General features: G+C 32.6%; 1 protein-coding gene across 4 annotated transcripts in view; it reads left to right on the top strand.

Moving 5' to 3' along the window:
• Window positions 1-23,891, top strand: part of Pkc53E (Protein C kinase 53E) — a 104,869-nt gene that overhangs the window by 67,325 nt on the left and 13,653 nt on the right. For all 4 annotated transcript variants that reach the window (XM_065356992.1, XM_065356990.1, XM_065356991.1 and 1 more), the window contains exons 6-7: window positions 17,195-17,348; window positions 20,081-20,309. In XM_065356992.1, coding sequence (XP_065213064.1) covers window positions 17,195-17,348; window positions 20,081-20,309 — 383 coding nt within the window. The remainder of the gene's footprint in view (window positions 1-17,194; window positions 17,349-20,080; window positions 20,310-23,891) is intronic.

Genomic DNA, 23,891 nt, shown 5'->3' with positions numbered 1-23,891 from the left:
GTAATTTTGGTGTACTTAGTTGAATAATTCGTTCTTATAATTAGGTGTAGACACTGTAGACGTAGGGGCATGAGGTACTTATTGCTATTATATTTTCACTTTTTATAAACATAAATTTTTGCAATCTAAAAACATCGTTTTCTTACTTCTCGAAACAGATTTTGTCCTCGCTTCGTTCACGTCTGTTTGTTTTTCATTTTCAAAATTGAAATTTTCAAAAACTCAACATTCAAATTCTAAAATTCTTTAGCAGAAAAAGAAATAAGTTTTTAAAAAATACTTACATCGTTTTTCACTTCTTGAAATACAAATTTTTGAATACTTTTGACCTCATTTTGCTTGGACCAATTCCTATCTCTTTCCCAAACTAAAAAAATTTCATACATATTTGGAACTTCCATAAATTCAAAAGGGAAAATTACAATTTTTAAATAAGCTTTAATGGATGAGTGAGTACCTATTTAGAAATGCATCATTTTATTCGGCAAAATTGGTATTTTTTTTCCTCATACCAATCGAAAAATTCTCAGTAACCCTCCCCACCCCCTCTCGAACAACCTCTAATTTTGTTCCTGTTCGTTGAACCTATTTTTTTGCGACATTAGGTGGAGGAAGATTCTGGAGTGAGTGAATAAATCATAATCATAGATATAACTTTTGCGACTGAACGATTCATTCATATCTTGTTCGTTTCGCATTTCTTCAACTCGGCGCAATTGCCAGTGTACTTTTTTGAACACCCGGCGCAATTCCGGGTACATGATTTTGGTGATTTGGCGCAATTGCAGGGCTCCCGTTTTTATGGTACGATTTTCGTTAATTTTGAATAGCGCGCTTCGATCGCTTGTCAAAAAGGACGGATTAAACGAGCCGACTTTCTTCGCTGTTTGGTATTAATTTGAAAGATCGTAAATCATGGTTAGTTCATTTTAAAATTATTATACGAAAGTTGGATTACGTGACGAATGATCAAAAGCTCGTTCCAATAACGAGCCTTATATAGGTATATTTGTCAGTATTTGGCGTTTTCTGAATAATAATACCTACTAAAAATTTATAAGCCGGAGTAAATTAACGTGAAAAATTAGATTAGATACAAAAATTTCATTTTGAAAACGTCCCTAATGCGCTTGATTCGTTCTCGTAGGTACGGTCGGAAACGGTCGAAAATCACGTTTTTCTTCGTTTCAATTCCAATAATTGTCGAACAAAAGTTTATAAAAATGTTCCATTTAATGGGGTTTGAATTCATTTGAAAATTGTACAAGACAGAGGAAAGCTTTAGGTATCTTGCGTTAAGATTTTATGCGGAAAAGCGGATGTCGATTTTGAAAAATAGAATTCTCCAACTTTAAGATATTCTTTCTCCTTTAGCCGGAATATTGTCGACTTTCGTCATCGTTCGCATGCTGGAACGGGATTCGAGGCTCATTCATTATTTCTCGAGATTTTTGACGAATAGCCTAACATAAGCTGAAATCTTCGATTGTCGACCTTCTTGTGTTATTGTTCTTAAAATATTATTTATTTACACATTTTCAAATGCAATTTTCAAAACGGAACAAGCTTAAAGCCGGCAGGTACAGAAAATATTAAATAAAAACTTCATAAAGATGAAAATCGAAAATACTTGCAACATATTGGTTCAAAAAAGAAAGATTTTTCATTTTTCATTTTTTATTGCCTATCTTTACAAAAATCAAGAAATCACTTTTTAAAAATGAAAATTAATAAGCTGTGGTAGCAATAATCCTAAATGTAAACTTTTAAAATGGAAAAACTGTGATTTTTTCATAAAATATCTCTATTGCAAAGCTGATAGCTCCTCCAGGGACACCTTCAGGGCAAAGTGTTTCTGAAAAACTTTCAACTCAAAACAAAGGTCTTCATGAAATTTGGTCATAAGTCGATTTCTCGGTCAATTAACACTCCATACATTTGCCGAACTGTTCAGGGAGTTCATCAAATTCGATAAGAGTATTTTCATCTCGTCGTCGCTCAGATACATACTTTAGAGGAAATACTTACTCTAACCATCAAATTTATAAGAAGTATACCTACTTATTCCAAGTTTTAGTATGTAAACGTGCTTTTTCACTAGCCTTTTATTTTTATAGCTAATTTTTCAGCATTTTTTTTTTAGTACCTTGTGAAATAAATTCGTGTAAAATCAGCGACTTTTCGTCCGGAACCGAACGGAACGTTTTCTTATTTTCGTGGTCTTAAATTGAAGTAGTGATTTCTCCCCGTATCAGTATATCGGTATTACTTACATACTCTTATTTTATTTTAGATAATTTCGGTCCATTAGTTTTCCTTATGTAAACAGTAATTAATGAAAGGATTTGTCGAAAAAGGAGGATTATTTATCGTACGCCGTTGTTCGCTTGCGGAACAGCTTTGTTAATACTTTTGATATTTTATTTTGACCTTTTAACTTCTCCGTTGTTTATTTAGAGTTCCAAGTTTTACGTCAATTTTGATGTTGTATAGGTACATAAATACCGAAAAGCTGCTTTTTCAATTCCCAGATAGACAATCGGTTGTGCATTCGTCGTATACTCGTATAGTTAGGTAAAGGTATTGGTATACGGTACACGGATGAAACTGACATTTTTCCTCGTTTGTCGTCGAGCTTATAATAAACAAAAAAGTTTTCGTCCTTTTTTTGTTTTTTATTACATGCGTTAGCGCGTCTGTATGGGAATTGTGCGGTTATTGAATGGCATATGCGAGTAAAAGTTCACCTTTAGAACCTAAAGCGGTTATAATTTGTTATAAATATTAATTGTAGGTACCACTTGAGTGACGACGACGACGACGCGACGCCGACCGACGTACGACGGTGGTGCGGAAAAACACTTTCACGCGAAATATCTCTTGATTTTCGTACGTGTTCGCATTTGTTGATGTTGTTGTGCGGGTAATTAGATCATACATGGTGTCCTGAACTCTCAAATTCTTTAATGAAGGTTTCTAGTCTTTCTAAGGATTTAACATTTACCAGTTCTTCAAAAATATTACCTATTGAAATTAATATGAATTTAAATGTAACAGAAACAGCCTTTGAAAATTTGTGTCGAAATCAGTCAAGGGAGTCCCACAAAAAATTTCTTCGAGGTGAGATACATATGTATATGTAGGTAGGTAGGTATGTCCTATAGGTACTAGGAAGGTACTTATTTCAGCTTTTCGCGTCAGTTTGAGGAAATTTTGTTAAGTGATTTACGAAAGTTGTCAGGAAAGTCAAATACACAAAATTCCAACCAATCAACAAATGTTTTTTATGGAAAAGTGATATACTTGTACATACACCTTAAAATATAGACTTTCTACTATTTCTCAACGTAGTCACTTCCCCACATTGACCCATTTTTCACACCGTAGTTTCAATTTAAAAATTCCTTCTCCAAAAACCTGTATGTACACACTAATTTCAGACGAATTCCATGATCACTGCCACCAGCTTCTCATCACAATCAAACTTCTGACCACTCTGGTATTACTTTAGACAATCTAGATTTCGTCTCCCATTATGATTCAATCCAAAAAAATTATCCTCATTTGCCAAATGTTGAAGATTTCTTTGCGAGCATTTAAGCCTTCTGTGCTATGTGCTCAACAATTAGCTGTTTAGGCACAATTTCGCGCAAAGTTTTCAAAATTTCAAGCCATCTTGTCCAATTTTATGAACTACAGACTTTGAAATGCATGCTTCATTGGTGATTTCTCAAATTTTGATTTGGCGATCAGCTTACATGAGATGTTCAATTTTCGTGCTTCATCTTTTCTGTGTGGGCAGTCATGGGCCAACTTTATCCTCCAAATCTGCCTCTCCATAGTCAAATTTTGAACTCCAGATTGATAATATTTGTTTACTGGACATCACATCGCATCTCGGGAATAATAAGGTTACATCTCAAAAAAGTGAAATTTTACAGGAGAGTGATTTTATTTTTCTTAAAAACTTAATTCATTATTTTTATCAACTTATAATCAATTGTGAGGAATGAATAGCACCTCATTTTAAAGATCTGGTATCCTACCTTTATTTAGCATAAGAACACTTTGAAAAATAAAATCTTAAAGAGGAAATATTTCAATGTTTGGAAAACATTTTGAGTTATAAGCTTTCATTAAAATTGATCTGGAGGTGAAAGGAAGCGTCCAAAAAAATTTCATGTTAACAAAGTTGTAGAGAATCAAATTTCCAATCGACGTAATGTCGTTAGTTTTTTTCTAGAGTGCTTAGTTTTTGAGTTTTTCTCAAAAAACTAAAATTTCATTATACCTATGTGCAAATTTATTTTTCTGAAAAGTGATCATGATCAATTTAAACTTTTTTTTTTCATTTCGTACAAACCAATAAAAAAAATACACTGCTTGTGACTATTTCTAACTGACAAACATTCAAAACAATCAAAACTGTTTGTTAACACTTTGTAATGTACAAAATTTACTCAAAAAAGATGGCGTTTTTTGAGATGTACCCTTATACGTAACTCCAAACAACTTGCAATGTTTTTGGGATTTTGGATTTTGAGTTAGGCCATTTGCGTTTTTTACAAGATCTAGATAATGTACCCAACTCAAAGTGTTATTTTTGGTTGAGGGGGCCATACAAACCCCAAAAATGCAAAAACGTCAAAATCAATTTTTTTTTGAGATGAAACCTTATTACTCCCGAGGTGCGACATTGTCACCATACAACGCGTGAATTATTCTTTCAAATTCCATAGGAGATCGTTTTTGTGTGGTATACGCTCAGACTAAACGTAACTAGACTACACACTTTCCCCATCAGCATGCACACTGGTATCAGCGGCGAGATACTTAAAATGGGATAGAAGAAGTACTACTGCATGTATCAACAAATGCTTTGCGGCAGCTGGAAGTAGAGCCCCCAGTCTAATACCATATAAAGTTTCAAGTCGCTGGCGCAATTCCTTCCCAGTAAAAAAAAATGTGTCCCTGACTTTCTAGACATCCCTCAAACTTTTGGCATTTGGATGCGTTTTTGATTTTTTTTTTGATCTGAAAAATGTTTTGACCATTAGAATGCTTCTCTGAAAAGATGTTATATGTACCTATACTTATTAAGAAATCTTGATCATAGACTTCACTTTACCAAAAAAGGAGTTTTTTACTTATGTTGTTGAATTATTTTTGAAAAAAATTTCCAATTTACCTACGAGTATATTCATTTGTTCTGTTGGAAATGAAGAATTTGAGATTTTTCAAAAGTTATATTTTCCAAAATAGGTTTTCTTTGAAAGCTCAACTTTTTTGTGTTATAGCCAATTGGGCAGTGTACCTACCTATTACACTCTTCAAAGCAAATTGTTCAACTTATTAACTTCTTAAATCACCTTATTCGTTTCGTTAATTTTTTTTGACAGTTCTTTAAAAACGAGGGACAGGAAAAATGTGCATGTTAGTTTTTTTTTTTTTTTTTGTAAGTCATTTTACTATTTTACGTGGGATCGTTTAAAATTTTCTGCCATCGGAAGTTTTGTGAAACAGATTCGATATTTGCCTGAACCTTTTCTTGTTCCTCTTAGAATGATTCTACCAAAATTAGAACTGAAAAAATAACTTCTTAGTAAGATGTATTTCTAAACCGAGCTGTCTCTTCAGATTCCAAGATGGGCATCTTCTTCATCGAAATTTTTCCATTTCTCGAAGGTACCATGATTGTATCAAAATTCAAACTATGGCTGATTTTTTGGTATAGGACACCCCGTATATGCTATCGCATAGGCTAAGGCTACGAAAAGATTTTAAACCTTTATACATAGTTAAGAAAGATTAGTAAATGATGCGTGCTAACGCGTTATACGCGGCGCTAGATACCTACCGTATATGGAGAGGCGCGGTGTATAATGGTACTTATCGCTATATTAGTGTAACCGCGCGCGAGCAGATAATAAATTTACGCGATTAAAATGTTACTTCGGTATCGTGTGTTAAAGTTGGCCGCGTGTAAATTGAAGACTTTATGCGAGAGAGAGGAAAAAAATACTCGCGTATTTTCCTAACATACAACCATATTTATATTTCACAAGTTAAAAAGCTTTTCAACTTGATAGGTTCATTAATTATTAAATCTGACTGGTTGTGTATTGTGTAATCCGCACTGGTTTACAAAGGTTTTCTCGAATACCTATCGTGACACATCGGAAATATACCTATAGCGTTTTTACCTACATGTTGAATCGTTTGTTCGTTTCACTTTTAAACGCGCAAATGGCTCTGTACATCGTGAAAGCGTTGAATTTTTCAAATTTTGCGCGTTTATTCGCATTTTCAAGTTTTCTATGCGTAGGTAGATAGGCTATGTACGAGTACAGGTACAATGCTCACCTGTTTGTCGGTTAATTCAACAACGCTGCTGTGTTTAAAATCAACTCATCGGATTTATAGATACAATATCAGAAATCTGCGTCTCTGCGTCCTATAAAAATAATGAATCTTTGCTTCAATTCGTATAAGATTCATCTCGTCGCTCGTGTTCCCAATAACTGAGGATTTTTCCATACGCGGAACCAGCGAAGTATTTTTGGTATGGTTTCTCGATGTAAAAACTATACGAGTAAATAATCGTTAGAAGACTACGTGGGAAAAACTATAATAACGGTTTGACCCTAAACCGAGTACAGTTTATTGGATTCTATGTATGTGTAGCATTATGAAAACTTGATCTTATTTTAACGATCCCTGTTACAGTAAAGCTCGATGGATTTAGAAATACGTTGTAGGTATAATATGTCTCTATAAATATACGACTACAATTCGCCGAGCTTTAAAATTTCAATATTGGTCGTGAAAAAAAATCATCGCAGTTGAGCCTATAAGAGGTATGTCAATTTAGTCCCGAGAATCATGTTATAGTACAGATTGCGTTGTTATATCTACAGAGATGATCGCAATTTTTCTGAAAAAAGAAGTATTTTTGCCCCTCGTGGCAATAATCAAACGGATAAGATGTTTTGGTAACATTCAACATTTATAGGAATTTTTTACATTTGAACATTTGCATCGTATGTAGTGTGAGTCGTTGACAAAATTACATTTTGAATACATTTTTTGGTATTCCTTCGTATCTTCAACCCTTTTAGGCCGAATGACTTCCTCGGTCTTTTCCCTTTTCAACATGAGTGAAAAAAAGGTATTTTTAAGTTTCCGATTTTTTTTTTTTTTTTGAATATCTTAAAATGTGGATATGTGAGCTACAATTCTAGAAAACGTTCACTATCATCACTTTTGAAGACCAATAAGTTTGAAATGTTCAAAAAATGTATTTTTCGCCATTTTATGACCTTATTCTTTAAAAATGTCGGTCTTTAAAAATGCTGTTTTCGTTACTGATGTCAAAATTGGACCTTTATAGAGGTGTTTTCAATCCAACAGTGGCTAGAAATGGAAGTTTTCTAAAATAATAACTGACCATTCACTTTTTTTAGTCGATTCAATTTATGGAGGATTTTGAGAAATTTAAAAGCTCTTAAAACTCAAATTTTCGTTTAGGTGGCTGAAATTTATTTGAGCCCCTATGATGTGTTTAAAAAATTAGGAAAATTGGTTGTGGTAACCACTGAGAAGAAGAGAGGATGCTGAAAGTGAATACAAAGTAAAAAACTTGTTGCTTTAAGTGACTGGAACCATCTTGGGCAATCCCTTTTATTACCTATTAACATGAGAATGATAAAATTTATGAGAAAAAATTCTGAATTTGTGAACCATTTCTCATAATAATCTTAACATAAAGGCAGAGAAAGGGATGGTTTCCATTATGAATTTGAAGTACACCAAAAAAATGATGAGATGAAGTGCAAGTTGGTTTATGATTGTCGTTTGAATAATTGTTTTTTTGTTACTCTATGGGTAAATAACTGTAATAGGCATATCTACTCTAATTCACCCTTCTTCCTCATCTAAAAATCGTTCCCCTATCGATTCCAATTTTCCCCCTCGAGCTTGTACGTATATAGAACAATATTTCAAAAAAGAGGTTCCGAAGTGCAACCAAAATAAATTCAAAAAAGTTCAGATAAGCCTCGTTTTGTGAACCCTGTGTAATATTTTCTGAATAAACTCGCTATATAATTCTACACGCTCGACTATGAAAATAAGCCAAACAAATCTGCGTGAATATAGAAAATACAAATACGAGGTCAAAATTCATTCATTATATGCATGCGAAGGAGAAAAAAATTAACCGAAATACGTCGGATATTATTAAAACGCGAGCTTTTGGTCGTGAAAGTCAAATAGTGCAGTATTATGATGCGAAACGATGTTTTTGAATCGTACGCTTGACTTTTTGATTCGTAAATAACTAACTACCCGTCGTTTATTAAACCTACGAGCAATAGCTGCTGCATCGAATGAAAGAGAAGTGCCTCCGAGCGAAGGAAATATATTAACATTAAAGTGCCGTCAAATACAACGCGTAATAATATTTTCACATGTGGAAAACACACAATTCAACTTGAAATATAAATTATTCATCTAATAAAAACTATACCAGCCGCAATTTCATCGTATGAAGCCGCTTCGTATCGGCGAATTTCACTTTTTAAAACTTATTATACGTATTGTCCTTTGGGGAAATTGCGCCAAAATTTTTTCTTCCGTTTCAAAAGCAGATATTTAAAACTTGACTTGTAACGAGTTTCTTTTCCAAGCTTCGCATTACAGCTCTTGTCGTCTTTCGTATTTTTTATACCATCGTCAAATAAGAAAAGGTTGTACTCGGGTAGTTTTTTCAACTTTGAAAAGTAGGTACCTACGTCTACGTACCCAAGATGTTATTTATTTTAAAGTACCTACGTAACTTTGGCATCTCGATTATTACAATTTAATGGGAAGAAAAGTAGAGAGGGCTACGTTTAAAAAAAAAAAAATCGGTCAATCAAAATTAGTGACGTTTGCAGGTAGGTAAATAAGCGCACGTCAGATGCGAGTTCATTTTTTATGAGAACGAGAGAGGTGATAACAAGTTAGTGGAATATATCAGTGAATAAAATAGTTCAAAATGATGTAAACTATTCTTCAAATCGTCGATGATGGTGTGTCATTCAAGAAACCTTTGAAATTCTTCTTAAAACTTTTATCAAACTGGCGATAGAAATAAATAACAGGAACAGATATTGTAAAACTGATTCGAAGTATGTAGGAAAAAAATGATCAATTAATTGGCATTAAGCTCGTGAAAAACAATGTAAACAAATATTGCTATTTGTTGAAATTATATTAGGTACTTATTATGATTGTCGTTTGAATCAAATATCCTGTTGACGGTTTAAATGACGTCTCTTAAAAAAAAAATGATAATTTACTCAATTTTCGTAGTAATTTTAAGCATTTTTTATAGTTTTTTTTATTCATGAGTAACTTACGCTATTCCTAAGTTCGTAATGTTTTTACGATTTGGTTAATGACATCACAGGCATTAAAACATATACACTCGCAATCGTACTACGTACAAGAACTGCAAGTGGATCGTATTACCTAATTTACCACGTATTTTCGGCTAAGAATAATTGGTTCAATTTTCATTTTTCAAAAACTAATAAATTGGATATTTTTTTATTGTAATTAAAATTTAATGTTATCGTATTCTAATTAAAGTTGTATTAAACGAGAAAACTTTTCTCTTAAGAGACATCACTGCAGAAAATATAAGAATAAATTAAACGTTACTCGCCATACCAAGTACTTATTTGAGCAAACTAACTTTCAAAAACTTGCTAAGTTTCTTTAATAAAATTAAAGGGAATCGTACATCGAAAGTGTAACTAAACACGATGTTTTTTCTAAACTACTTTTTAAAAAAAGTTTCTAAATATTTTTCGCGAGAAAAAAATGAGAAACTTCACGCGCAGTTTAAACATCTTGGTTTTTTTATTTGTCTTTTTATAAAGTTAAATAAGCAAAATCACGGTAAATTAATATTGATGGCGAGGCATTATTTTCAAGTTGAAATTGTTATCTGTAATTATAAACGCGTAAGGCGGCGTAACTATATACATGGGAGGGAATACAAAGAGGGTACAGATCGAGTCTTTGTCAAGTCTTTTTGAGCTTAATTCACTTTTCAGAAATGAGAATACCTACAATTGTTAGGGCGTGTTGAGAGATGTGAGAAAAGAAAAGTAATGAATAAGGGACAAGGGTATGTTAGGAATCTGTTCCGTAGCTTAATAAATGATTGCCTATAAGAAGGGGAGAAGGAGGATATACTTCAGACAATTTTTATTATTTCTCTATTCTCTAATTTCTCGCAGAGTAAAAGAAGTAAGCGGTTGGTTTTTGTCTCATTTGAAAGAGCAATCTTTTCGTCACAAATTGGTCACTTATACCTATAGTTTATTCAATAATCAAAATACCAAAGTATCCCAATGGTCAAGATACGTACTTCAGACAAACGTTAAAACGTGAGGGGTGACTCATGTCCCTAAAACCGCCTGCTGCAGGTGATTTATGAGAGGCAGATCGCAAAGATCACATTTTCGTGTTAATTTTATGGCACTTTTGTACCATTGGAAATTTCATCCTGAAAAACTAATGCTGAATTCTAACTTAGCCTTGAAAAAAACTAAACAAAGAAGTGGTTTTGGACAATTTTATGGAAATAATCGTGAAAAGTGTTGTAATAGTATTTCAACCTCCTGGGCTGCTGAGCTCAAATACAGAATATTTTTAATGTTTGAAAAATACCATAAAATTGATAAGAAATCACTATTTTTGCGATTTAACCTTCGTAAAAATTCTAGTGAAAGCAGTCTTGCCATCTCGACTTGGCAAAATTTAAGGTCTATCTGGAATGAAAATTTTGACGTTTGACATGAAAAAATTTAGCTTAATTTTCTAGCGTAGGTAATAGGTACCTACTCATATTTCAAACTGGCATAATCTGGCATATTTTTTTCAATTTAATATCAATTGGTTGATTGATTGATTGAAATTTATTCAAACAATCTGTTACTTTGAATAACATTTAGCGGCACCAGAAAAATGTAATCAGGAATTAATCTTCCAATCTTATGGAGAAATATGAAATTGTGTCGTCTAATTTTTTTAATTATCCAAGTAGTAATTCCAAAAATTTAAAGCTCATGATCTATGAACAGTGATTTTCTAAGAAAGCAATGCTTTTTTTGAAGAAACTTGAACACCAAAATGGCGGAGTGTGAAATTCAAATTTGTTGGTTCCTGCTCATGTGCTCAAGTTACACTTCTTCACAAAAATATTTGCAAAAAGAGATGAATATTCAGTTTAAAAACTTGACAAAAATCCTTTGTTTTGGAACTTTTCGTTATCGTTTTTCAAGAATTTTTTCAAATAGGTAAAATGCATCATAAGCGTCGATGTGCGAATAATAAAATAAGAAAAAATATTTTTGAGCATTTTTTTTTTTGCAGTTTTGATGCAATCACAACTAGAAAAAATCAAAAAAAAAAGATAGACACCGTTTATTAAAGAAAACACACAGAATCGTCTTGAATTTTTTATTTGAAGTTTGAGAACGAGAATGTGAAAAATGCACGAAATAGGTAACAATGTGGCCTATTTTGTATGCTCATCCGCGAAAAAATCGCACATTTCATGCATCAGACATTTTCATAGTTAAGGCGTAACATAAATGTACGTACCTTTTTGCAAAATTTTAAACAACATTTTTTCCCTCTCAACGAAAACGTTTTAAAATGACGAGTACAAAAAGAAAAAAATTTTAATTTTTATCACATTTACTTAATTCACGGACTAACGAGTTTTTCGTGTTCAATACAGAAAAGTGCTTTCAACTTCGCCTCTCTCGTATACGTATTATATTCTACCACGTAACTTGGGAAAGCGATATGCTTTTCACATAAAATTTCAATTGTTTAGAAAATATCGCATGATTTTTCCATTAATCAATATTCATATTATTATATTCATACGTCGTAACGTACGTATGTACAAAATTTAATACAATATCAATTTATGTATACTTGTATGTTAGTAATTTCACACGTTTGATTTTGAAAGACCAAAAATATAGGTTACATCAGTGCCTAGAATAGATACGTAGATAACTACCACCGTAGGTATCAAACATTGTGACTTGTAACAGTTCCGCACACCTAAAAAAAAATGTCTAGCGTTTATCGAACGTTACGGGCAATCTACCACAAAATAAAACTTGACCTATTGTTTAAATTTAATTCGCTTGATTAAAAGCGGACACAGGTATTTAGGAGTAGGTATGTGTTTTTCACTATTACACGCACAGTGGCACACGTATGTAATTTGAGTCCGAATACCTATTCTGAAACGCAACAAAAATTTATTAAATAATTAAAGCCGGGTAAAACTTGGTTTATGGAGCCAGTTTGATCTAGTAATAATGTTACGATGCGGATAAAGATTTACACAGGTTGATCGTGCTCTGAGAATCCGATATGAATAAATGTACGTACCTATAAAATAATGTAAAAATACAATAGATACCAATGCAAATGTCTGTGAACGCAGAAGTGTAAGGTTATTGTACCGTAGAGAAAATGTCGATGCCGATGCCGATGTATAAAATTTGTTGTATTTTTCGTCATACAAATATATCACCAAGTTATAGGAATGCTGAGAAGTACGAGTATCTAACGTGCACGCTGAATATCGTGCATCATAAAAGCAGGAAGAAAATTTTTAAAAAACTTTTATTAAAAAAATACTACGTACTTCATTAAATTTGCAAAAGCACATGGGATTCGATATATGAGACTTGTTAGCATGTTACGCGTTTACACGTCGCATAAATTATTTGTTCCGAATACTGGCACCTGGTAACACCTTTATTCCTTTCTTTTTCTCTCCGTTCGTTTGGAATATTAAAAAAGCAAACCAGATTTTCATTACATTAGGTATTTTTCATCTATTTCGATTTCAATCTTTTTTTCAGCATTGGAAATGTATAGTTATAGGGGAAAAAAATATACTTTGAATGAGATCTTTTTGAAATATATTTTATTACCTAAAAATGTCTAGACGAATTTTAAATTGTCAAATTCCATTATTTATCGAAAAACTTTCGATTCTTGGTCGACTATAAGTTTGAAAGAGTAGATACGTGTGTACTTAATCATTGATATTCTAAAACCGCAAAAGAACAGTACCACGAATAATATTTCTGTTCGTGGACTTTTATGAGATATAACAGAAAACCCTCTTTACAATCCACTAAAAAGTAGTACATTAAAATATCCATTTACATATGAAAATATCTTCAATAAAAAAAAAATTACATCCCCTTTGGGAAATTAAAAAACATATTAGGTAGGTTTATACGAGCCTTACTACACGACGCCTTAAGATGAACGCCGAAAGAAATGTTTCGAACGAAACAAAAACCTCTATAGAGTTTAAGCTTTTTTTCACTTTGAAAATATTGATGCTTAATAAACATAATTATTTGACAGATGATCTTCTATCAAGAAAATGTCCAATGTAAGGGTATTTTACAAAAATTGTTTGCACAATAAAATTTCTCTTCTTGAATGAGTAACAAGTGGGAAAGTATTCTCCGAGGAGAGCTAGAATCACGTAATACACTTCGTATTGCAAAGTAAACGCCTATTTCGTCAAATTTTGTTCGAGATAATTCTAAACAAAAAAAAAATGCTGGAAAAAGTTTTTAAATTATGGTAGTGACCTGGCTAGTGGGTACTGTGTTTTCAAGTTTAGAATAGCCTAAATTAAAAACTGATGTTTGTACTAGAAGCTCGTTGAATCATATCTATGTATGTACATAGTACTAAAGGATCCCCTACCATTTTAATTCTACAGAAAAATTCGCGTTTGGACAAAAAGTCATCAAATTGGCAATAGGTAGTTAATTTCAAATTTTTCTCACACTTTGATTTTTAAAAAAATGTTGAAATCAAGGGCATTATGTATGTATTTGAAATTTTCCTTGAAAAAGTGACTTTTTGATAAAATATTGTTGGGATAAAATCCTTTGAAACTGGCATTTTTGTCCAAAAAAAAAAAAGAAAAAAACAGAGACGGGGGCTCGCTGTTTGTAATTTTTCTTTCGAAATGACCTCTCTACAAAAAAGACGACGTCATTTGAATTGTGTACGTGGTAATTTTTCTTTCCGAGTGAACCTCTAAAAGTCATAAAATTATGAATTGTGATAGGTGTAGAAGGTCGGATCTTAATGATATTCACCCTTAGCGCTTCTGAAATCCTAACATATGATTAATCATGAAATATGTACTACCTATACCTATAACTTTTTTCCATCTTTGGGCCAAATTAGGATGTCTGTGGTGGGTCAGACTTAAAAAGTCGATTGATATTTCGACTCAGCGGACTCAAAAGACAAAAAATTCGTAACAACAAAAATTCTCTTTTTTTCACTTTTTATTTTAAAATTCGCAAACAATACGAAGAATTAAGACATAGAAACAAACTATTCTTCTTCTTTCAATTCAGCAGGCAGCCTGATGAATCAAAGATAACTTCATCATGAAATATGTACTAAATTTAACCTTCAGCCGAAGAAAAAGTTTCCGCTGCTATCTTGATTAAGAAACTTCTGACGATGCGACCATGAATACTCGTAGGTGGAAAATTGTATCTTCGCAGTTACTTAAAGACGTTGGAAATTTGCTGATCAAAGTTGCAAAATGATCTTTAAAAAAATAAATACGTTTTATCCTCAATAAATAGCATTCCTTCGAATGTATAAATTTTATATGTACTTGTTCTTATTTTGTTTTATAATAGGTATCTTAGTTCTGCTATAATTGATTTAGTTTATTTAACAAGCTTTAATTAATTTTTTTCACTTCGATAAATTTCAACGTTTGGAGATTTACACCCGACTATATTAATGATAATAAATTAAGCTGATAGCGTGAGCATTTATTTTATTCACATACCCGGTGTCTAATTGATCTTAGCGCACCTTGTAGCGGATTTATAGCGCGCTATTGATATTAGACACCGAATAGAAGCGCACGAGGGTACGTTAAATGGATTTAGGTGTTTTCACGGATGCTATAATTTTGTCGAGTTAGGTATGCCATAATAAGTTAATTCTCGCTAGCAAGTGAGAATGGGCATTATTTGAAATATGTCTGCGCTTCGAGAAATTGGTTTATTGAACGAAGATGTGTGTGACAAAGAATTAGACATGTAAAGGTTTTTTTTTCGGTTTGTCAGAAATCTTAATTTGAATATCAATTTATTTATGATTACTATTTTCAAACACTGTTACAAATGTTGCGTACCTATTTAAGGTAATACATAGAACATATCTCAGGTTCAATGTGCTGTGGAGAAGAGACTATAAAATGTTTGATTTTCTTTTTAAATTTAGATTTAAAAAAAATTAAATTAGATTATCAAGCATCCTTCCTCTCCCTCTGAAATATCAATACAAGGATATGAAATCAATAATTTTTTTCAAATCCGTTTTAAGAGATGGTGTAGTCGTCGACTCTGTCTACCAACCATTATCTTTCCCAACCTTCAGAAGCATTTTGCGTAGTGGGGGGAGGGGAAGAAGTTGAAAACTGGCCATGAATCAAGCAACGAGCGCGACCGACGCGACGACGTTGTACTTCAGACTTTGCTGCAATGCATTTGTTTAAATTCACGGCGAACCGAGTATGCAATTCTATTAACATGTCAATTCAAGCACTGCGCCCGCACCTCGCACCTTCCCTTGCCTTTTCCAATGCCTCTCCGAAGCGTGATTTTTTATTAACATTTCTCGAAGAATATCATCTCGACGGTTTAATTTTTCGTCGCGTCGAATGAAAAAAAATTACACATACCTAACATTCACTACCGCACCGGTTAAAAGAAAAATTACAATATTCCTACAACTTGTCGACTGATAAAACAAATAAACGCGTCGTCGAAATGATTTGATTTGAAAAAAATTCACGTTTTTAGAAAATGTTTCGAAGGCAAATGAAATTTTCATTCCGTTGTTTCGAAATGTGCTGAAAAATTTACAAAAAAAAAGTTCGTCTCGGTCTTTAGCTAGAGGATATTTTTTTGTGTAGCTTATATTTCATTCATTCCAGGTTCGAGTTCATTTTGAAGTTTATCGAAAAGGAAAAAAAGTTTTATAGCATAGCGAGTGCAAAGTCGAAGTATAAAATATTTATTAATAAAATACAAAATGATCGTAAAACTGTCCGCGTTTTTATTGTTGATTTTGAAAATATTTTTTAAACAAAAATTCCAAATTTGATGAAGGTTTTTTTCTTTTATTTTGATTATTGGCACATATTTTTATGTATCGTTCACGCCTTATTCAAAATTGTTGTCGGTTTAGTTTTGTTGAAGTTGTATTCATTTCGATGTCGGTGAAGTGGGCTCATTTCAAACGTGATGTGATTTTTAAAATTCGCGTGTATAAAAATACGTAACAATCGGTTTACGAATAAGTATACAGAGTAGAGCTGTTGTGGAAAATCATTTATGTGTATAATTTTTACGAGGTAAAATACATTTTGAAATGTATATCTGTAGATATAAACATTATACCTTTTACAAAATCGATACGTGAACTCAAGAGTTGGTAATTTGATGCTGCAAACGAAAAGAGCCGCGTAAAGAGTTAGTTCATCTTTGTAGTATACTGTCTTGTTATAGGCTTAGGTACCGATAATTTGAAACTGAATGGTAATTTTTCCCTTTGTTGTATTCTACTTTGAAGTCGAAGAAAAGCGATTACGAAATAAATATGTAGCAATCAATCTTGGTAGTACATGTGGATTGATTCTTATTGTTAATTCATTGTATCATACGTATGACGTATACTACCCTTCACATAGGTTTAGGTACATCTGAAGATTTTTAATTTTATTGGTTTTTCGTATACAAGGTGTCCCATCAAATACACATTGAATGTAACTAGTTTCAAGAAAATGAAAACTTCGTGTAAGCTAGGTGTCGTTTATTTTGGCATTTGAAGAGATAATAATTATTGTTTTCTTTGGAATTTTTCATATCATTGTCTCTTCATAGGTATGCGAAGATACACAAATTGTTTTCACGAAGTTTTTGGTTTGTCTAATCTGAATGTGTAATACACATTTGATGTAACACGTGTTTTATGAAAAATTTAATTTAAATTTGCGTAGCTGTACACTAACCTCTTTATTATTGCTTTTTTTTTTTTGCAGTTCTACAAGCTAAAAATCTGATACCAATGGACCCAAATGGCGCTTCTGACCCATACGTGAAATTAAAACTAATACCAGATGCAGACAACATTAAGAAGAAAACGAAAACAATTAAAGCATCTTTAAATCCAGTTTGGAATGAAACGATTTCATTGTAAGTTGACAAAGCGTGTATTTTATTGAATCGCGTAGTTGCACTAATTTATATGGTGTTTAAATAGGGGCTGCCTACGTTACGTGCGTTTAAACTTTATTTCAAATCGGGTTAACATTTAAATGAATTTAGTGGGAAATTTCTATTACACCGACGTTGAATTTAGCAAATTCTGCGCTAACTCGGACTATATAGTAAATGTAAACAACCTAACGAACGTACGGTCTGCATTTCAACAGTTCATTATTCAAGTTAACCAAATGTTGGAGGTGCCTGTCCAAGTGTCTAACCAGAATTCGTGTAATCCAAATCGACTATTGCTCAAGTACATTTAGAACTAATTTTTTTCTCAAGTTTTCTTCTCGTATTCAGTACTGAACGAGGGGAAAATTATCAGAGGGGAGAAAAAAGTGCATGAACATTTTATTACTAGCTGGAAACTTGAATTTTGCAATGCATTCAAGTTCAGAAAGTTCAGAACGGAACTTTTTAAACGTAGATTGGCCCTTTCGCTTCAGAACCGTTTATTTGTTTTTAAAAATTCTGCTTCTTCACAATTGTGAAAAAATGCACAAAAATTACTAAAAAATGTTGTGACATAATGTGGTGATTTTCGCTAATTTACAGGTGCTGATTTCAAATATTTATTAGCTTTTGAAATAGGTATACCGTACTTTGGCGCCTTCTTAGTTGTTAAATCGATTGAATTTTTCACACCCTTCCCCCACAAAATAGGGGTTCAAATTTTTGAATCTACATTTTTAAATGATCAGGATGAATTTAGAATGGAATTTTAATAGTTTTGTGACTCAATTCATCAATTTTCGTTACAATCATTTCACTTCGTCGCTCTTCTGAGCTCAATTTATTTATTTCATAAAAAATGAAATTAGCCATCTGCCATCTGTCCTTTTGCATTAATTTTTGAAGTCCGTTTATTTTTAATTGAAAATGTGGAAATAATTCATGAAAATCCATCCCAAGCCTCTAAAAAGACTGTGTTTCATAAGAGCTGGGAATTTTGATAATCTTTTTCTTTGCTGCAGTAATTGCAGTTTGCAACGTCGTCTCTCCTTTTTCTTATCTTTTTTCAAAATGTGTCAAAAATGAAACATTGTTTTCGATTATTTTTTAATTAGTATAAACACGCGTACTCGCATTATTTTATATCGGTGTTTTACGTATTCATCTTTCATTTTTTTAAAGTTTTACCGCTTGAAATTGAAATAGAAGGGGAGAGAGTTTGGAATTATGCATGTTCAAAACCTTTACTTTTCACCGCCTCTTATTGACGTCATATTACGAGTACGAGAACAACTTTTTTCCAACTCAGTCTGCAACTTTTTATAAAAAATAGAAATTAGTCCGCCGTAGTTTTACATTTCTACATTCTTATGATACTCCAAAGCTTCGATTTTACATAAGTAAAATTTTTTCTTCGCCGAGTGGTCGCAAAAGTCGAGTTTTTTCGTTATAAGTTTAACAGAATCCTTTGAGAATTGGACTTCGCATATGATTGGTTCGGTCGATGGTTGGATTATTACGTATACGAATGGCATTTGGATTGGCAACTTGAAAACTTCATTCGTAAATCTCTGTAGTGAAAGTTTGAAAATGAAAATTGCCGAGCTGTACCGTCGAAAATCATCGACCATAATTTATTCCGCGAAAAGCAAGTACCTTTTACCGACTTTGGACGCATGAAATGTTGAAATTGATTTTTAAACCGGGTGGATTAAAATTTGATGATGAACTGTATGGTATCACAGTAAACGCGTACAAAGATAACCTCAAACTGTTTTAATACGTTGAAAACGAAAATGACGAACAGTGTTGAAAGCGACCGAGTCATCGTAACTTATTTGCAACTTCGTCACATCGTGTCGTTTTAAAGGAAAACTAGCGTGAAAACGAAATAATTACTTATGCGGATTGAAGAAAAGTTTATTGACACGAGTAAATGAAATGTGATAGTTCGACCGTGTAAATTGCACAGCTTGAGTTAAAGGGTATATTCAATTTGTAAAAACTCGTTTACGTTTCGTCGTTTTAACGAAATTAACGAAATTTTGTATTCCCCTCCCCCCCCTTGGTTTTTTTCGTCGTTGACGTGGAACTGTAAATATTGATGAACGTGTATTACGTAGTTTATATGTCTTTTGCGAATCAATTTCGTAATGAGAGCTGAAATTTATGCCACGCGAGTATCTCATTGAGGTGACGATACACTAAAATTAGTGTGTAGCTGTGTAGAATTGATTTTAATTGAAATATTGACCATGTTTGGTTTAGGTTTTCATTTGTAATTGGAATACGTCAGTTTGTTTGGTATGACAATATCATCTAGGAATCAGATACCTACCTATAATATATCAATTGTGTATCTAGTTGGAATACCTATTTTGAGTCACATTCGTAAAAAGTATTCCCTGAAAAATGTCGATGAATTTCATTAGCATAGACTCTGAACAGATTTTTTTGATACGAACATTATTATTTTTTTCTTATTTTCATTATATAATTGAAGGTTTGACGAGTATGCGGTTTGAAAGTGCATGTTTTCTATCCTCTACCCGATTCAAGTCCATTTCTGAAGTCAGTTTGCTTTGAAAAGTTCTGAAATGAGTGAATTGTACAAGTTTTTCAACATTTCTCTCGATGCTTCAAAATTGACACACCTACGTAAAATTCAACCAAAATACGTATCAAACTACTGGTTTCATTTGTTACAGCGATTTGAGATCAGAAGATAAAGATCGAAGAGTTCTAATCGAAGTTTGGGATTGGGATCGAACATCTCGTAATGATTTCATGGGATCATTATCATTTGGTATTTCTGAATTAATGAAGTCTCCGGTATCTGGTTGGTTCAAGTTACTCACCCAAGAAGAAGGCGAATTTTACAACGTTCCAGTTCCAGAAGAAGGAGCTGATTTGGCAGCCTTGAAAAATCAAATGAGAGTAAGTGTATCATATTGCATTATTATCACTTTTTTTTTGAAATCTTTCAGTTTCATTTGGCGTTTATTTGTGTCTCGTATCGTTCTTCTTGTTCTCCTATATACTATGGTAGACCTTAGACTACATGCATGTCATTTTTTTTCTTGATGAATACGTGATCGTATTGAAAATTTTCGTAACTTCACAACGTTTTAAAATGACTAAACTAAAAAATCGAACGAACGCAATGTGGAAAAAAGCTGCAGGTTCGTTAAATTAACAGTTGCCGATGTTTTTAGTGCCAGATGTTTCGTCTCGAAAATTAAAATGTTTCAAAAAATGTAATTATCAACGAAAACATCAACGCTGTTGAATGCGAACAACTGAGCGAAGGTATTTTTTGTGTATGAAATTATTCTCTTTATGCGTACCAAGGACGAAAGAGTTAAAGAGGATATTTAGATTTCCCCATCGGGCCTTGCGAGTTTATGGACATTTTCATTTTGATGACTGCGCTTACCAGTTAGAATAGGTACCTACCTACCTACCTGCAACGTCAGCAACGTGTATTCAACCTAATTTTCAAAATTCGCGCATACCAACGTCTGAAATGACTACGTAAAATCCTAGTTGAGACGTCGTTTGGGAATACTCGTTATACGAGGTTGTTGAAATCGAATATCCGCCTACTAGGTATATTTTTTTGTATAACCTTGTTATCAATCTCACGATAAAAAATCACCTCTGTCAAAACAATAGTCGTTTTACTCTACCAAATAAGAAATACAATCCTAGAAACGAACTTGTCGAATTTAAATTCCCAAGCCTATACAGAATTCGCTTACCTATTCCTTCGAAACGGAATGAAAATTTAATTGATGTATTAGCTCTTACGTACATTTCGTTGTTAATCAATTGAGAATTTCGGTAGCATACTCTGATCAAATTTTCAGCTGTCAAAGTTCAAGTATTTCTGTCGTACTTTTGAAGAAGTTTGAAAGTGTTGGAAAACATGATATTTCCTTTAGAGGCACTACAACAGTTTTGGGAAACGTGATAAATTTATTTGAAACGTCGAGATTAATTGAAAGCTAAGTTTACTTCAAGTTGACTCAAAACTTGAAATGTATCCTAGTTTTGAATTTTGAATGTCTTCGAGTACCTACCTACCTACCTACCTACATTTAGAATAGGAGGTATCCACTATCTATAATACTTGACATGGTTTATTTTTGTTTTCAAAAATTAAAAAAAATCCAAACAATGAACTGTTGTTAGTGATTTTTTTTCGTCAAGTACCTACCTAGATTTACCTATTTTTGTAGCATCCTCCAAGATATGCATTTACCCATCTCAGCCTCTTACGCGCTTCTTTTGCGATGATTTTGAGTGAAAACACACTCGGTCTTTTCTAAAATATTTTTTCAACTGTATAAAGCTTCAAACCGAGTGTTATTTTTTTTTATGGTTTGTGAAAAGGCTTCGAAGAGACAACATTCAAATTTTGTCTAGAATTTGTAGTGTGGCATGGTCAATTGGTCACTTACTGGATGAACTGAAAATTCTACAAGCTACTGAAGGGTTTTCCAGTCATTGTAGATACATTTTTAAAAGTGAAATATGCCGAGGGAAGATATTTTGAGAGTAGTCTCTACCATCATCACAAGCCAAACATTTTTTCGTCAAAATCAATTTTTTTTCTTTCGTTTTCGTGTTAAAAATGTTTTAATTTTGATTTTGCTTCAAAATATTACTTTAAAGTAGTACATATGAACTACATACATAAAATTTTGAATGCTTGAGGATCTTTATTCTGAAGAAAATTAAACTTTTGAAAAAAAATTTACTCCTCCTAAAAGTTTTTGAGATCTTTCGGAATAATAGAGTTGGATTTTAGTCAAAGATGGAATGAATGAGCAAAATTGATAGATAAAAATCTACATAATTAAATTTCTTTTTTAAAACGAAAAGGGTAGAAGTATAGATTGTGAATAATTTTTTCTTGCAACGTAAGATAAGAGAAAAAAATTGTGAAGAAAATACATGTTTTTGGTGCAAAAATCCAAATAAAACTCAAATTCTGTTTCACAATCCGATAAACAATTAACCTATTAAAAACTCATTTTCATCTAATCAGTTTTGATATTCAGGATTTTTAACGTGCCTTTCGACACCCGATGATTTAGTTTCGGTAATTTTCTATCTACTGCATCAATATTTTTTCTGAGGTTTTCAAAATAGGCCTACATACCTAGAAACGGGAAACCTCCACCTAAGAGAAAAATTAATAATAAATGAGCTCCCATAACCGTATGTTCAAACGTCCATGTTTCTCAGTAACAATAGCTTTAAAAAACATTTTCAAAAGCACGACATCGAATATACACCTGTATAAGTTGCTACTAAAACAGTACATATGTTGCACGATTGCTTCGGTATCCTCGGTTTTAATTCGAAAAACACCTTCATACGTAAATATGTGTAGGAAAAGGAACCACAAAATTCACGATTCTGTTACCTATTAAAATAGGTAGGTATACTACATACAACAGTATCATGGGACTTAGCCTATTTTTTTTTGACTGGAGTTTGTTAGGTAGAGAACTAGAGATCTGGGTACCTGTGTAAGTAGTGTTCAAGTCAACATGGTGTGTCTCATTTCTTGGAACTGCGTGTCATTTGTAAGTCTTTGAATTTTTTCAGATATTCTTCTCGTACTTCTAGTGCTAAACGAATGAAATAATAGGCCTATGATGAAGAAATTTTCGATTTTTATTTCGTCGTAAAAAGTCAAATAAATTCCAACTTTATAGATGAAAAAAATTATCCTGACTGATAATTTTTTGTCAGATCAGCCAAATTACATCTAGATATTGTGATCTTTTTTATGCGATGAAATAAGAATAGGCTCGTCGTTTGTTGTGTATGCTCGTCTTAATTGCAAAAGAAAAAAATTCAACGTTGAAAAACGTCTCAAAGGAATCGTATTATGTTAAATAAATTGCGAAAATTTGAAAGCAAATTTATTCTGTGATGCTTTTGAGCAGAGTGTACTTCATGCAAATAGGATTGCTCGTGTAACTTAATTTTCAAAGACCTTATCGGAGAAGTTCATCTTTTTTCCCGCGTCATTTTTATACCTTGTCTCATAAGAATATGTTTTGTAGAAAAAATGCTGTCACTTTTTTGAGCAGTCGGTCTTTGTATTACTATTCAAAAAATTAAGCATAATCGTTTTTAAAATATGAGTGATGTAATTAGTATGTATAACTTGAGTAAATTAACTTATAGGTACGTGGGTAGGAGGTACCTATCTATATTTGCGATGTTTCGTCAAATTTCCCACAAATCAAGATAGGTATACCTTTAATACGTAGGTAACTATACTGTATCTGACTGATATATTGTATCAATCAGCGAAGTGTTGTAGGTATGTGAAAGTGTTGTATTCATTCATTAGGCAGGCCAATAACAAACACGCAAGGTTCCCTGTCGTAATTACAGGGCATATAGGATCGGGTTTTACGCAATTAACAACATACGTATACGTGTGGTAAATCCAACCCTATGTTTTACTGTTGAATATATCTACCTGTTAATAAA

Source organism: Planococcus citri, chromosome 3, assembly GCF_950023065.1.
Source record: "Planococcus citri chromosome 3, ihPlaCitr1.1, whole genome shotgun sequence".
Lineage (NCBI taxonomy): Eukaryota > Metazoa > Arthropoda > Insecta > Hemiptera > Pseudococcidae > Planococcus > Planococcus citri.
This window is presented reverse-complemented; position numbering and strand designations above follow the sequence as displayed.